Source organism: Panthera tigris, chromosome B3 (assembly GCF_018350195.1).
Source record: "Panthera tigris isolate Pti1 chromosome B3, P.tigris_Pti1_mat1.1, whole genome shotgun sequence".
Classification (NCBI taxonomy): domain Eukaryota; kingdom Metazoa; phylum Chordata; class Mammalia; order Carnivora; family Felidae; genus Panthera; species Panthera tigris.
The window spans coordinates 73,357,781-73,374,149 of record NC_056665.1 but is presented as its reverse complement, the minus strand read 5'-3'; the positions used below and the strand labels follow the sequence as shown (position 1 = coordinate 73,374,149).

Below are 16,369 nucleotides of genomic sequence, written 5' to 3'. Positions count from 1 at the left end.
CCCTTTCTTTCGCTACCTGTCTTCCACCTCTCTACATGGGTTTCATCGCCCTTCTGGGTTCTTCACATACGCGTCTCTGAGCCTCTTTGTGTATCCACCTTTCTTTCTCCCTGTCCCCCTCTTTATGGAACTCTCCCTGTCTCACTACTTCTGTGCCAGTCTCTCTCCGTCTCTCCCACAGTCCCCACAGTAGGAACAAAGTCACGATGTTTGCGCAGAACATGCCTCGCGTCGCCCCGTTCGGGACCGTCACATTCCACCGTGCCCCTCCGCGCATTCCAACTGCAAACAAAGAGTTCCCCTCCCCCTCCTCCACTTTTCCCCGTCCCAATTCCTGAGAGATGTAGCGGCGCTGCCCAAACTGCCCCACGGCCGCCTCTCGCCTCCAGTCGGCAGGTCTCCACCTCCGGGCCAGTTACCACCAGCACCACCCTCCCCCTCCAGCGCACCAGAGATCCCTGCGCAGACACCCCCGTTCCTCCTGCACACAGCGCTCCGCCCCTCCCGGAAAGTAGATCCGGCCAGGCAGACAAAAGTTTGGGAGAGAAGTTCGGTCTGTGCTGAGTGTGAGAGTGAGGGGGGCGGGGGCCGAGGAGAGTGGGGCGGCAGGGCGAGTGGACGCGTGAACAGACAGACCTGCGGACGGGACAGCTGCGGCCGTAGGCCCTTCTAGCCCCGCTTAAGCCCTGATGCGCGGGGGGAAGCAGCCCCTCTCGCTGGGGGATGCTGCGGGATTCCCGGTGCCGGGCATCCGGGCCGCCCGTTAAACCCGTGTGCCTACCCCGTGCCCCCGGGGAACCGGAGTCCGGCCGCTGGGAAAGAGAAGCGGCCGCAGAGACGCTGCAGGGTGCCGGGCGGGGAGGGGGCTGGAGGCCCCAGGCCCGAGGGCATGGAGCGGTTAGGGGAGAAAGCCAGTCGCCTGCTGGAGAAGTTAAGACTCTCGGACTCCGGCAGCGCCAAGTTCGGCCGCAGAAAGGGTGAATCTAGCCGGTCTGGATCTGATGGGACCCCCGGGGCGGGCAAGGGGCGTCTGAGTGGGTTGGGGGGACCTAGGAAATCAGGGCCCCGTGGAGCTACTGGGGGACCTGGGGATGAGCCGTTGGAGCCAGCCCGGGAGCAGGGCCCCCTGGACGCTGAGCGGAACCCGCGCGGCTCCTTTGAGGCGCAGCGCTACGAAGGCTCCTTTCCTGGGGGGCCGCCTCCCACCCGGGCCTTGCCTCTACCTCAGTCATTGCCCCCCGACTTTCGGCTGGAGACCACGGCCCCAGCTCTAAGCCCCCGCTCCAGTTTCGCCAGTAGCTCAGCCAGCGATGCCAGCAAGCCGTCCAGTCCCCGGGGCAGCCTGCTGTTGGACGGGGCGGGGGCCGGTGGAGCCGGAGGTAGCCGACCCTGCAGCAATCGTACCAGCGGCATCAGCATGGGCTACGACCAGCGCCACGGCAGCCCCCTGCCCGCCGGGCCATGCCTGTTTGGCCCACCCCTGGCTGGGGCTCCGGCGGGCTATTCCCCTGGAGGGGTGCCGTCCGCCTACCCGGAGCTCCACGCTGCCCTGGACCGACTGTGCGCTCACCGGCCGTCGGGATTCGGCTGCCAGGAAAGCCGCCACTCGTATCCCCCGGCCCTAGGCAGCCCCGGGGCTCTAGCCGGAGCCGGAGTGGGAGCGGCAGGGCCGTTGGAGAGACGCGGGGCGCAACCCGGACGACACTCGGTGACCGGATACGGGGACTGCGCCGCGGGCGCCCGATACCAGGATGAGCTAACAGCATTGCTGCGCCTGACGGTGGGCACGGGTGGGCGAGAAGCTGGCACCCGCGGGGAACCCTCGGGGATTGAGCCGTCGGGTCTCGAGGAGCCGCCGGGTCCGTTCGTTCCAGAGGCCTCCCGGGCCCGGATGCGGGAACCAGAGGCCAGAGAAGACTACTTCGGTGAGTGAGACAAGTGGTTAGGGATGGGACGGGACCCGTCACAGCATTCGGTTCCCCACTGCCCCGACGGCCCCAGTTGCCGGCGCCGGGAAGTCGGAGGCGGAGACGCGGAGCTAGAAGAGGCAAGAGGGACTTCCCCTTTCCACCAGGTCTCAAATGGACCAGGGGCTCCTTATTCATGCTACATTCACCCCCCTGATTATGATCTCGTGAGTTCCAGTTCTTCAAGCTTTAGAGCCTCGGTTTTTCGCTGTAGGAGGCCTCGTGGGGAGGGGACCAAGTGGGGAGTGAGAGCATCCCCCATCTTGCTCCCCCCTAGGCGGCGGTGCCCCTGCAGGCTTCCGCGCGCCGCGCCCCCACCCCGGCCCAAGCTCCGCCCGCAGGAATTCGGGGAATGCGCGGGTGGGGGGCGGGGCGGGCGGGCCGCGTGCGTGCCGGCTCCTGCCCGGGCGCTCCAGGTGCCCGCGGGCGGGGCCGGCCGCGCGGCACGGCGCGGCGCTGGGCAGAGGGTGGAGTGCGGTGGGGGGCGGGGGTGCTGCTTGCTAACACGCGCGCAGCCGCGGCCGCGGTCGGGCAAATGGAACCCGGAGAGAGTGTGAGGGGTTCCGGGACGGAAAAGCGGGGACCCTGCTACTGGCTCGTCCCAGTCCTGCTGGCTTGCCTGCGTGCGTGGGCATTTAAGCGGAGATCTGGTGGTGTCCGCTTCTATTTTCCCTATCTTCCGGAAGTCAGGGCAAAAGCCATGACCACCCGTACACCAGCATCCCTAGCTGGTTAACGACCCTGTGTTAACTGCCAGAAATAACCTGGCCTTCAGTTTGGGGCACAACCTCCTCAGAATTCAGGCTGGAAGTAGCACGTTCTTTCCTGCTGCTGTTAAGGAAACCTGGTCGCTGTTTCTCTCCCCCACGCGGTCACCTTTAAGAAGTTTTAATTGATTATAAGTCACAGCTACCGGGGGATATTGGGGTCTTAAAGGATCTTTTTAGCTAAGACCCACAACCACCACTTCGCTGCAGGAAGAAATGCTGATATGGTAGGAAGAGCAGAAATGGAGGGCTGTGGGCCTTTTCTCACCTTTCTCACCATCCATGTTCCTGCGCTGGACCCCATGCTCTAGATCTCTAGATCTCTATGGTTAGAAAGAAATGCGGCCGGGGAGAGGAACCCAGCCAAGGAGGGAAGGTTGAGGAGGAGGTTGAGGTAGCAGGGCTGCAGTCTGGAAGGGCCCTGCCTGGTTCAACCCTCAGTGTTCCCATCCTGAGAGAGGAAAGCTGTAGAGTAGACAATGGTTTGGTCAACGGAGACAAAGCGACAGGATCCTTTTAGCAGTTTCCTTTGGGGGCCTGTGAGAAGTGGCTGTTGAGTGGAAAGAAGTCTCTTTGGCTAAGCCATCAGAGTTAAAAGGAAGAAAGGAGCTTGGACAGAGTGCAATAAAATGGCAGGAAGAACCTAAGTGTGGATATACTGGGTTGGAGGAGGTGAGGCGGACATGCCTGAGCAGTTTGTGCCAGTCTTCCCATAATGTTCAAGGCTTCCCAAAGAAATGGTTCTGACGGGCCCCCCTGGCATGGCAATCTTGGAGCAGATGTTCACTCTTATGGGCATTTCGACCCTAGAGGTAGGGGCCTCTTCTTCCTGAGAGTCAGGTTGCCTCCTCTGACAGAATCCCCAGCCTGACTGTACCCTCCTACTCTGGCCCCTAGTTAGGGGCCCTCTTCCTTGGCTACAGCCTTGCCCAGCTGCCAGAGGGTGGGAGCAGGACAGGCCTGGGCCCATCAATCGCTGCAGCTGCTGCACGGGCTCCCAAGCCCCTGGGCAAAGACTGGGATGGGCCCCAACAGGCAAGGAGTATGGCAGTGTGCCGAGGGGGAGAGGTGGGGCGGGGTGAGGCGGGCCCGTTGGGATCTGCTCCCCAAAGACAGGCCCTAGCCCTCACTCATGGGCCTGGAATTGGGGAGTGGAGGGAGGGAAGAACACACCCAGGAAAGGTGGGTGCCAGAGCCAGGTGTATGTGTTTTAGGGGGAGGGGTGTCAGAGAAGAGCAGTTTAGCTCTATTCCTCCCAAGATCGATGTCTGGGAGACATTAGGGATTCTGTCACCCTTCCCCCACCTTCCTATGCAACTTCCAGTCCCTGGAACACACCCTACATTCTTAGCAGCCACCTCCCCACAGGAGTCATGCTCACATGGTCCCCTCTGCACAGGGCCCTCTGCTGAGCCATATCCTTCTTTTCATCCTTGAAAGCCTGGAGGTGTGGAGCAGTAAGAAGTCATTCTGTAGCTGAATAGCAGCTCATTTTACAGATGGGGAAACTGAGGTCCCAGAGAGGCTTTCTGGACCTGGCCTACTTTCTCTAGGAGTCCACTGCTGAGACATTATGGACTGGCATATCTGACTCCTTGTCCCACACAGTGCAACAGGGGTCATATCCTAGCCTATTAGTCTTTTCTTCCTGACAGAACGTAAGCATTTATTTGAAGGCCAAGGACCATATCTTTGACCTTTTCCAATCTTCCACAGTTTTGGACACGATGTTTTTCGTAGGCACAAACTAGATGCTCAGAAAATATCTGTTGATTAATCACGTAAACAAGAATGGGTCTGCTCAGCCAAGACCTTTTTGCATCCCATTTCTCGTTATCCTCTCTTCCCAGGAGGGAGCCCATCAAAGGGAGGCTGAGACCACTGGTCCTCTGGCACAATTAGGAAAGAATAGTGAGGAAAGATCCCGAATCTCTCTGGTTTTGAGCTGAGGGCATAGGGTGTGATGCTAACAACCTCTTCTCTCCCCTCAGGCACCTGTATCAAGTGCAACAAAGGCATCTATGGGCAGAGCAACGCCTGCCAGGCCCTGGACAGCCTCTACCACACCCAGTGCTTTGTCTGCTGCTCCTGTGGTGAGTGTGTCCCCTAGGCCTTCCCGCAGGGGCTGGGGCCTCAAGCACTCCCCACATGCATCCACACTCACAAGTGCCTAGGGAAAGCAGAGCTTTTGCCTCTTCACTTGCTCACACAGCAGCTGTCAGGTGCCCACCATATGTCTGGGTGTCCATTGCTGCCCCGCCTTTCCTTCTCTGTGCTTTACCTGACTCTCTAGTCCCCATATTGGGTCTGCTTTCTGGAGTGAGTCCTCCCTTCCTCCATTCAGCCTCTTTCCTCCCCTGTGTTCCTCCCTCTTTCTTCTGCCTCCTTGCTTGCCCAGCCTGGACTCCAGCCCGGCCTCAGCCTCTCCTTGGTGGGGTTTGGTCCTGGGCAGTCTGAGTTGCCTGGGGCGACAGTGAAAGACTGGAATGTGGGAAGGGTGGGGGTGGGCTGGGGAAGTTGGGAGCCATGGGGGCGGAGAGAGGGGTTTTCTCCTGGCTGGTCAGAGTTCAGCCACCTCGCTGGAGTGCAGGCCACAGGGCCATGCCAAGCTGATGACATCACGCTCCAGGAATGCCCGCTGCTGTTAGCTCAGGAGGCCCGCCTGGGAGGGGGGGGGGGTGCTCCCAGTGGCCTTAACTCCCCGGCCCTTCCCTCACCTCCCTCATTACCCCTCCCCACTGCTTGCCCACTCTTGATTCCTTTGCTAAACCTTTAATCTCCTATCTCTGCCTGTCTGACTCCAGCACTCAGCTTTTCTCTCCTTCCACCCCAATCCTCCCCCCCCCCACCTCTGCCTGGTTCTCTTAGGTTCATCTATCTGTCTGTCCTGTTTGTAGGGCCTTTCCTGGGTATGTCTCTTTCCTTCTTTCTACCCCTGCTGTGTCTCATGAGTTTCTAAGTCAGCTTTTCTAAACCACTGGACAGAGGTGGAAGTGGAGATTGTGATCAAAAGAGGGCAGAGGAAGTGGCCAACTTGCCCATTCTCCATCCTAGGTCTCACTCCTACCCCCTCTCTGACAAGTTAGACACCCTGGAGCAGTTCCTAAGTATTGATCACATGTTTTGTCTGCTCACAGAAGATCCTGGATTCCCTGGGTTCCTCTAAGCTTGGGGTAGCAGTTCAGTACAGCGGGAAAGGGAACTGACTTTGCTCCCAAGCAAAGCACTTTGTCCCCAGCAGTAACGCCAGTATGTCCTGACCTGCCGAGCCTGTCCCTGGAAAAAGACAGACAGGGCTGGGAGAGCAAGATGGCTGTCCACAAAGAGGCCTCTAGGTTGAAAAGTCTCAGAGGGCGAGGCCTGTGACAGTGTGACCACCTCTGTGGGCATCGTCCAGCACCTTGTTCAGAGTTCCTTTACCTTGTGCCCCAGCCTGTGGTTGGCTTTGCTTTCCCTGGTGGCTCCACGTGCACTGGTGGGGAATGTACTTGTTTAGGGAGGCCAGGAAACTAGAAAACTGTTGAGGAGGCAGGAAGTGGAGAAGCAGTGAGCAGAGGAGAGGGGAAGCTGGCAGGAATGAGACCAAAGCAAATTGGAATTGCATCAGATGGGACTTTTGTGTAGGGAGGAAGGACAAACAGCAGTTAGGAGCATAGGCACTAAAGTCCAGACTTAAACACATAATGTGACATTGGAGAGGAGTGACCCTGGGGCAGGGAAACCCTGTACCTGGACCCCGGGATGGCCTCCAGTCCTTTGTCTTCTGCTTCCAGGGCGAACTTTGCGCTGCAAAGCTTTCTATAGCGTCAATGGCTCCGTGTACTGTGAGGAAGATTATCTGGTGAGTGAGGGGTCCCCTGGGCCTGGACTTGGCTCCCACAGTGGATTCCCTTCTTGGTGGTCCATTGGGGTTCCAACCATCAGGTCATTCTCTACTTGTAACACCCTCCCTTGGTCTTTTCTTTCTCTGTAGTTTTCAGGGTTTCAGGAGGCAGCTGAGAAGTGCTGTGTCTGTGGTCACTTGATTTTGGAGAAGGTAAGCAAAGTGTCTTCATCTGAGACTCTCTATGAGCCTGAGGGGCCGAGGGGTAGAGCCAGGGGATAGGTGGTACTGAGAAAGGTGGAGGGAGGAACCGTATCACCACATGAATCACTTTCATCTCATTCTTCCCCAGAGCAACTGTTTACAGTGGTGTCCCTCTGCCTGTGGGGTCAAGTCTGGACCCCTAATCCTGCCACCCCAGGCTTCTGTAACCTAGTCTTTACCTAATTCTGCAGGCACAGCCAGGCCCTCCACCTGAGCAAGGGGTGTGGGATGCTGGGTCTTAATGTCCTTCCTGCTACTGACTGGGATCAGTTAGAACTGAGTTGTTCTTTTTTAATTTAGGAAGGAGGGATAGGATTAGATCAGAGGTCCTCAACTCTAGCAGCCTAGCAGATCACCTGGGAAGAAGTAAAGAAAATACCAGTGCCTGGGTCTTCATCAGAGACTGAGATGGATACTTTTGGGATAGGACCCAGGCATTGATGGGTATTTTAAGCTCCCTGGGTGATCCTAATATGTAGCCCCGGGTGAGAACCACTGGCCTGGATGCTAAGAACTTGTTCAAGGTTTCTGCCTCTGTTTTAAGAGTCCTGGCTTCCCTCAGATTACGTAGCATTGTTCTGGGAGGATAGCAGGGGGTTGGATGGGGTTGGGGGGCAGCAGGAAGGGCCATGGGTAGCTGGGTAACGGGAGAGCCAAGATCGGAGGGAGACTGATTTTCCTCCCACTCCATGAGCCAGATCCTACAGGCCATGGGAAAGTCCTATCACCCAGGCTGCTTCAGATGCATCGTTTGCAACAAGTGCCTGGATGGCATCCCCTTCACAGTGGACTTCTCCAACCAGGTGTACTGCGTCACTGACTACCACAAGTGAGTCTACCCCCTTGGGGTATGGTGTGGAACTGGGCTCAGGGATTCTCCAACCTTAATTCATCTCTGTCTCTCTTTTTCAGAAATTATGCTCCTAAGTGTGCGGCCTGCGGCCAACCCATCCTCCCCTCAGAGGTCAGTATGTTTGGGTTCTCCTGCGGGGCAGCCAGTGCCGCTGCCCCTGGGAAGGGGATGGGACATAGGGCTTGGCTTCCCGCGGGAGGCGGTGGCGCTGAGGAATGTACTCTGCGAAGATTCCCGTGTGACTCTGCTCTCAGGGTCACCACCCTGACCCTAACATCCGGGCCTGGACATGTCTGACAGCCTCACTGGGCCCAGGCTTCATCTGGTCTCTCCCAGTCCAGAGGAGGAGACTTTCTTCGAGGTCAGGGTCACCAGATTCCAGAGGTAGGGGCTGGAAAAAAGGTGGGAAGAATCCTTAGGGCTGGTAGGAAGATGTCAGCAATGATTTATGCTGTGTGTGCGAAGCATTTGCCTGGGGAGAGAAGCCAAAAGCCAATGAGATATCAGATCCTGTTGGATCTCCTTGTCCCCAGCTTAGTTTACTTTACTTATGCTGCCTGCCCCCTTTCCCTCCCTCTGCTTCCCTCAAAGCTGGGAGAAGTAGGTAAGGCCAGAGCTGCTGGACAGAGGGAAGACAATGAGAGGACATGCCTCCTGGAGGCAACCCTAAGAAAGGGTGGGGGGAAAGTTCTGGTAGGATCTGCAAAAACCATCTCAAAGCCGCAGATGATTGCAGAGAGCTCTGTCTGGAGGCCTTTGTATGATCTTCCCATTGGTGTGGGAGGGGCCCATAGTAGGGAAGGTAAAGTTGGGGTTGTCATGCTGTGCTCATCCCAAGCTTATCCCATGGGGGTCTGCATCATTTCAGGGCTGTGAGGACATTGTGAGGGTGATATCCATGGACCGGGATTATCACTTTGAGTGCTACCACTGTGAGGTGAGTGTTGGGAGCCAGGGCTTCTGGAGGAGAATGGGAATGGGGCTGGGGGGTGAGGCATGTCCCTAAACTGCCTGCAGGAGAGGTCTAAGGCATGGAAACCAGGAAGGTGCTCTGGCCTATCTCCAGTGTGTGTGTGTGTGTGTGTGTGTGTGTGTGTGTGTGTGTGTGTGTCTGTCTCTCTCTGTCTCTCTCTCTCATCCTCCAGCCACCCTCTCTGGTCTTGGTTGTTTAGTCCTTTCTGAATCTGGCTTCCCCAGAGGCAAGACTAAACTAGGGACTCCTGGTAACTGCTGGAAATGGGAGTCTGACTCATTATTTCTGCTGTAGCAGCGACACCTGCTGTCCCGCTGAGGTATTTTCTCAGGTTTCTCTCTGGGAGTCTATCCCTTCCAACCCCACCTCCTTTCTTCCAGTCATTAGGAGTCTGGTGTGGAGCAAGGCAGACTCCCAAGATGTCTGAGGTGCCTAGGCTGAGGTAAACTAGATGTCCTTCTTCCCTAGGACTGCCGGATGCAGCTGAGTGATGAGGAAGGCTGCTGCTGCTTCCCTCTGGATGGGCACTTGCTCTGCCACGGCTGTCACATGCAGCGGCTTAATGCCCGACAGCCCCCTGCCAACTATATCTGAACTGCAGTCGCTACTGCTGCCTTCGCCACCATTGACAAATTCCTCTGGCCAGAGGGCCCCTCTGAGGCCAGCCGAGGCAAGGAACGCACTCCCAGGCCGGGAAGAAGAGCCCTCTGGGGAAGGCCCCAAGGGCCAGAGACCCAAAGATATGACATTCCAAATGGATTGTGGAGAAGGAACCTTCCAATTGCCATGGTGGGGTGACTGGCTTTCTTTCCATGTGTGTAGCCTGTGCTGTAGCGTGTACTCAGGCACACACTGCAGGCGAGTTCCAGTACTTTCTAAAGGTCTGATTCTGGTCTGTATCTCCAGTCTATGATTATGCATAAGTCAAGTGATGTTCCAGCTTTGGATTATAGGAAGAGAGGACATCATGAGCACTCCTCACTCTTTTGTACCCCTCATGTGGGTCAAGTATGGGGTCAGCAGGTTCTTACCACAGTGTCTTTGTATCTGGATGAAGAGATGGACACTAGACCTTATTAATGAGTTTTTTTCTTGGCCACTTTCTCCCTATAGACTAGGAGCACTGCTCACCCCTCTGCTGGGAAGGGGGACAGCTCTCAGTGGGCCTGTTGCCTGTATTGCCTATTTCTCAGGGACTCACGTGGGCCTGGGAAGGCTAGGTGGGTGCCCATACTTGGTTCCTCTTCTCCTCAGTTGGGGAAGTAATGAGTGGGTCCTTGGGGGTGGAGGTGCCAGGTGAGACATGTAAGAAGTGTCAGGCCAACCGCGCTCCGTGCACATGCCCAGGTATAGGTGCACTGAGACCTCCAGCCCAATGTAGACACACATAGGCACATTCATAGACACACTGTCTCACTCCCTTCTTCTCAGGTCACTCTTATCCAGTTCCCTCATAGTCACTCACCACTCCAGACCTGCCACCTCTCAGAGGAATCTAGGATTATAACCACTACAACTCCCAAACTCTGAGGTTCTGGGGAGCCAGAGGGGCAACACACTTTGATCTGGTTCTAGTCGTTTGGCTGAAATCGGTTTACCTAAGGTAGATTCCCTTAAAGCCAATTCGTGGGAGACTTGTATGCTTAAAGTTTACTTGTTTTGGGGGGGGCGGGGAGGGTGCAAAAAAGGTGGTTTTATTGAAAGCACGGGAATAGGACCCATGGGCAGAAAGAGCTGCCAAAGTTTACTTAATGACCAGTTTGCCAAAAGCTCAGTCCCTTTGGGGTATTTTTATAGCCATTTAGGTGTTTCGTTGTTATGTTTTGGGTGTTTTCAAGATTTACATCTATTCATCCAACAGTACTTCTGAATTATTGTCAACAACAAATTTATCAAATTTGCAGCACTTTGTAATGTTGAGATTGCTTCCTACCTTTATGGACATTTTCCTATGTTATCTACTTTTCAAACACTTTTCTAAAAAGTTTAAAGTTTCTAGCAATAAATATAATTGGTATGGACATTTTGTGTATCATTTTTTTGTGTTTCTTAATTCAATATTCCTTTACAAATTAGATGCCTTGGAAAATGTAATAGAGCTCAATATGATTTTGATGCTTTGGCCTAACTTCTACATTCCTGCTGTTAAAAATGCCAATATATTCTAAACAAATGAGCAGGCATGTGGCATGTTCAGTTGACTAACAATTAAAGGTTATGTGGACAACAACAAAAAAAGTGAAAGGGTAAATCTGCTAAATCCTTTTGAAATGCTGCAGATTTGATAAATATTTATTTTAGACTAATTGTCTGTAGGTGAATTGGTTTTCGGCAAATTAATCTGATAATCTTTAATCCTTAGTCTTCATTCCCTGTCACTTAGAGTTTCATACTAGAAATGGTTACTCCTAAGAACAGAAGTTCCGTGTTTAGGGGTTATTCTAAGGTGACCATGCCAGCCAAGCTGGGGTTGCAGAGGAGAGGCCTGTGCATGAGGGTGTGAGGGGGAGTAAGAGCTCACATTCATACCCCTGACTGCAGAGGGGATGCACTTTTTTTGGAGGGATAAATGTTCTGATAGGTTACTTGATCTACAGCTGGGATTGCTTCTTCTGAATTATTATTATTAAATAAGTGAATACAATGACGCTGACTGGGCAATTTTCTCACCAGGCTGCTCCAGGCCTGGGAAATCCAGACAAGCATGTATACCTTTACACCCATCCCTTCTTTGACTCTTGGAGGTCGTGTCCACTCTGACCTTTGGTTTCTTACTCTGATTTCAGCCTCCATCTTACTGGCTGATTCCTTTCTGGGTCTGTGCTCCTCTGTGCCAGCCCCAAGGCTCCCCAGGACTCTGTTCTTGCCACTGGGGCTACTCCCTTCCTCCATCCTGAGAAAAGACAAGTGCTAACAGCTGATGAGGACAGGCCCAGGGAAGGCAGGCTGTGGCAGAAGATCAGCCCCAGCCACCTCACGTTGTCACTGGCAGGCTCCCAAGTGTTCACTGCATTGCAAGACCCCTTCTTCCTGTTTCCCAGGAGACAGCTCTACCTGACCCATTCTATTTAATATTTACAGCTAATAGATTCGTGGGTGCTGCAAAGGACCCAGCAACAGGTAGACCTTGTTTGGCCAGCTTACTGCCTGGTTTTCATCAATAGCCACTAGGCCTGAGATGGGCAAGGGGGAAATGGGAGAGTCTTGGATCTTTTTGGTGTCTCTAGATGAGAGTCACAGTACGGGGGTCAGGCTTTCACAGCAGACTGGCTGTTTGCTCTGGTAAGCTCCGTTCACTACAGGCCTGAATGTGGTTTGGTTTATGAAGAATATGGCTGGTGGTGGTTCTCCCTCTGCCTCACTCCTTCAAGACCTGTTTCTCCCTTCCCCCTTTCCTAGGCCAGGGAATTGGTAAGATTCCATTTGCAATCAGGCCGGAGACTGTCCTCAGTTGAGGAAGTAGAGAAAGCTATTTCTAGGCACATAAAGCCAGCTGGATAAGGTCCTTGAGATTGTACATATAACAAGAGGGATAATGAGAGAGAAAGGAGACTGATAGGATTGAGACAAAAGGATTGGAAAAACCAGTGAGCAAAAGCATTTTGTTGTTTTAGAAGGATCCAGACCCGAGCCAGGTCATTTGGAGCCCTAATGTTAGAGGGTTCCACAACAAAGACAATCTCCGTCCTCTCCATTCTCCCTCACAGCAAAGGAGAACCTAAGACGGCCTCTGCCTTGCTGCCCGTTACTGGTGTAGAGACCTTGGAATATCCACACTTGGCCCTGGTTGTGAAGGACTGAGGTTTGACCTTGGAAACAAGAGCAAACTGTCACTGGGACATATGGATTAGAGCAGTCTAACGTGTTCGGAGAGTAGTTAGAGGCAGATTCTGTCCACCTATGCTTAGAAAGGCTAGCACTGCCCCTTGTGAAGGGAGCCAAGGAGCAATCCAAGCAGGGAGACACAGGTTACCAGGAACATCTGCTGAAAGGTGTAGGTTAGGCTTGTATCCTAGAGGGAGGGTTAGAGCCAAGCAGGGTGTGATTTTGGAACTCTGTGACCTCGTTTTACCAAATGAAGAAATAGAAATGGAGGGATAACGGCACTTACCTAAGGTCATGCAGCTGGAAAATGAGGTTCCAACTTTTGAAGACTAATAAAGAGTTTATTTCCCCTTTTCCCTCCCACCCGAACCTTCATCCCCATTGCAGGGACTCCCACAGCACAAGTAAACTGTAAATTAGATCAGCCCTTCATTATGATGGATAATTAGGGAAAGTTTTAGTGGGAAAGCCAGGGAATATAAGAGACAATAATGAAAACTTGTGGTTCTTACTAATGTTTTTGTTTTTTGTTTGGTTGGTTGGTTGGTTTTTTTTGCTAACTTGAACTAGCAGTAGCCAAAGTATCTTTAAAAGCACATTAGAAGAAGCAAAAGAAATACACTGCAGGAGAGTCCCTGCCCTTGAGGAGGTCACAGTCTAGCCAGGGAGACAAATACACACATAAAATGCCTTGAGAAGATTACAAGCAACATGTCACCAAGTGCAAAGTAATTGAGTGTTACAAACAAAAGACCTAATGCTGCAGGGTACAGATGACCGGGGGGAGACTTTGTTGGACTTCGATTGTAGATCAGAATGTGGCGGCCCATAGACAAATCCTGTCCCCAAATGCATTCTTTGGCCACTGGGAGTGGGAGTTATTTTTTATATTATTTTGAACCTTCATTGAGGAGAGGAAAATGCCAGCTAGTAAATGTAGAAAGAATGATAGAATTGGAAAAACAGCATTTTGTGAACCCGAATAAAATAATTGATTCGGGCCAAATTATTAATTAGAGTGAAAGCTATAAGTGGGCAACTGGACATTATATATATATATATATATATATATATATATATATATATATATATATATGATATAGTGCCAAGTGACCTACCAGCTTATGGTCTTGTCATCACTCATTTCCTGGAATGGGTCTTAGTATCACCAGCCAGTTGACCGGTTCTGGTGTGAGGCAAATACATAACCCAGCCTAGTGTAGAGTCCAGCTGCTCCCCACCCACCGGAGAAGTAGGACATGTAGCTTGAGGTTTGCAGGGAGTTCTGTGAGAAAGTAAAGGATGCCAGGAGGAAGCAACCCCACAAACCTAGGAGGTGAGGTAATCTGCAGGGCAATGGGTCAGCGCTCTTGAGCAAGTCCACATGATTTTTTTTTTTTAACTTCAAAACTGCTAGATTAGAGGGACTTAAGCTATCTCATAACAATACAACGCATGGTCCTGGATTCACTATTGGTTTAAGCAAATTGCTATAAAAGATATTTGGAGTCAACTGGGAAATTTTTTATATGGACAGGGGATTAGATGAGGTGAAAATTTACTGAGCCGGAAAGGTCAAAATCATTAACAAAAATGCCAGTCACAAAACCAGTACAGGGTATTCATATTTTGTTTTCAAAGTGTCTATATGTTTAAAAAAAAAAAAGATCTGAAAGGATATGCATGAAGGTGTTGACAGTGGTGATCTCTGAGTGGTGAGAGTATGTTTTTGTGTTGTTGGCCTATGTTTTCTATTTTTATACAGTGCACTTGTACTGCCTCTGTAGTAGTAAAAAGCTGTTATGAATAAAATAACTAGTTGCCAACTTTTATAATTAAGGAGATTTCACATAAAAATCCGTAGATTGTATGTGAAGAGAGGGGTTTCTAAGGTTTTTCTGAATAATCAGAAGATCTGTCACCCCTGGCCTTCCAGTCTCACAAGGCAACAATTAGTTGGAACCGAGTGATAGCTGCTCCTTTATAGGGTATATTCTCTCCTTCATTTGTCACAGTTCTTACCACTCTGTGTGCTTCACACTGCTTACTGCCTGGCTCCTGTAGACCCTCTATTTGAGTCAGTAACCCTCTAGCTGGGTGATCCTGATGGGCTCCTCCCCATCCATAGACCCTCCCATTATTAATTGTTGAAGGTATCAACAAATTAGTTTTGAAATGCTGCCCGAGAAAAGCATCTGTTCCAGAATTACCTGTGCCTGGTTTGTTTGTTTGTTTGTGTTTGTTTTTGTTTTTTATAAGGCAACCCAGTCATGTGAAACCCAGATGTAATGATGTAATAATTAATCTACTTAGCTACCATGGTTGCATACTGTAAATTAGTTTAGCAAAATTTCTCTTTGGCAAATGGAATTTGGAAAGTATACTAAATTGCTAACTTCCTCAAGGTTTTGCTTTTTTTTGCCATTACACCTTAATCTTAGGGGGCATTTCAAAATTTACAATGTATGGTCTTCCCAGCCATGAAACTCCAAATGCCCTTTGGTTGGTCTGTTTCTCCCACTGTTCTGATACAGTTTTTAAAGGAGAAAATCTCTTTCATATGCAACTCAGTGTAAGACAGTGTCATCATCAGTTTAAAATCCAGGGAAATACTTTTATCAGCCTGGCACATGTTTTCTCATTACAGCAGCACACTCAATCCTTATAACAAGAACTGCACACGTTGTGCCTCATGTCTAGCTTTTCAAAATGATACTGGTCTTCTTCTGAATCAATTTCCTTTACTGTCTCATATTCCTTTGGTAAAAATTGTTTCAATCTGTCCCATTTTTGAGCCAAATTTCTCATCTTTTCTTTGAGATCCAAAATGTCCTATCAGGCCTTATTTATATACTAGTTCACAATGGTGTCTCAGTAAAACCAGGCTCATTTCAGTTTGTATAACAAACGTTTCCATGAACAGACAGGCAACCCTTGAAGCCACAAGGGAGCTGGGTTTGAAATCCCCCTTGGAATGGGTAAGCAATTGAAAAATGGCACATTATGAACATTTGTTCCAAAATTGCCATTCGATGTCATAGGTTGATTACGTATTTTCTTTATCCACTTGTTTTCTCCTTAAATCATGTACTCACAATGGGCATGGAATTTCCTAGCTTAATCATCAATAGTTGTGTCTCTGAATACCTTCATTTTCCAGTGAACACCCTTGAAAATAATTTGAAAACCTCTTGACTGCCTGTAAATTTTATTCCTGAAACTGGTTTCTGGGTCCATAATACAAATATATTCTTGCTACTCATATTCAGATACTTTCAAAGTAGTATGGTTCATTTTTTTTTTAATTTTTCTAAACAATTGCTCAGTTAAGTGTAGTTCCACACTCCAATGGCGATTTTAATATCCTAGCTTTGAAATCTGATTATTGAAGCCCAAATTTTCCATGTGAAAACGTATTCTACTCAAAAGTTTCCATTGGTTTGATAAATAGAATGTGTACTAAATACTCTATCTTTGCAGTGCCATTTTGTTTCCTGGCTAGAGTGTGGGAGGCAGAGTTCTTACAATGTTCTCAGCAAATCTCCATTCTTCTCTGTAATTCTAAACAATGCAGCCAAGGAATGTCCAAGTCTGAAAGGTTAAGTAAACTTTTTCTCAGGCTCCCATTTACATTTAACATCAAGTTCAAAACATACACATTAATATTTTTTGAATACTAGATCAAGAGCAATGTCTCCAAGAAAGTAGAGCTAGATTGTGGGCAGGAGTTATGCCTAATTTATCTTTCTACACGCTCCCCCCCCCCTCCCATTGCAAGAATCTAGCTCAGGAATACTTGAGCATGTTCTTGGCTTTATCATTAAAGAACATTTAAGAAGTGAGTGATTGTATTTTGCATATGGCATAGCAGAATGTGAGATGAACAACACTGATGAA

General features: G+C 50.8%; 1 protein-coding gene across 1 annotated transcript; it reads left to right on the top strand.

The window, feature by feature from the left end:
* Positions 1-413: 413 nt before the first annotated feature.
* On the top strand, positions 414-11,288 carry AJUBA (ajuba LIM protein). The gene is made up of 8 exons (XM_042989380.1): positions 414-1,925; positions 4,726-4,827; positions 6,508-6,575; positions 6,708-6,770; positions 7,520-7,650; positions 7,734-7,785; positions 8,543-8,611; positions 9,116-11,288. Exons 1-8 carry the CDS (start codon positions 890-892, stop codon positions 9,239-9,241), a joined length of 1,647 nt encoding a protein of 548 aa, XP_042845314.1. The 5' UTR covers positions 414-889; the 3' UTR covers positions 9,242-11,288.
* Positions 11,289-16,369: the final 5,081 nt, after the last annotated feature.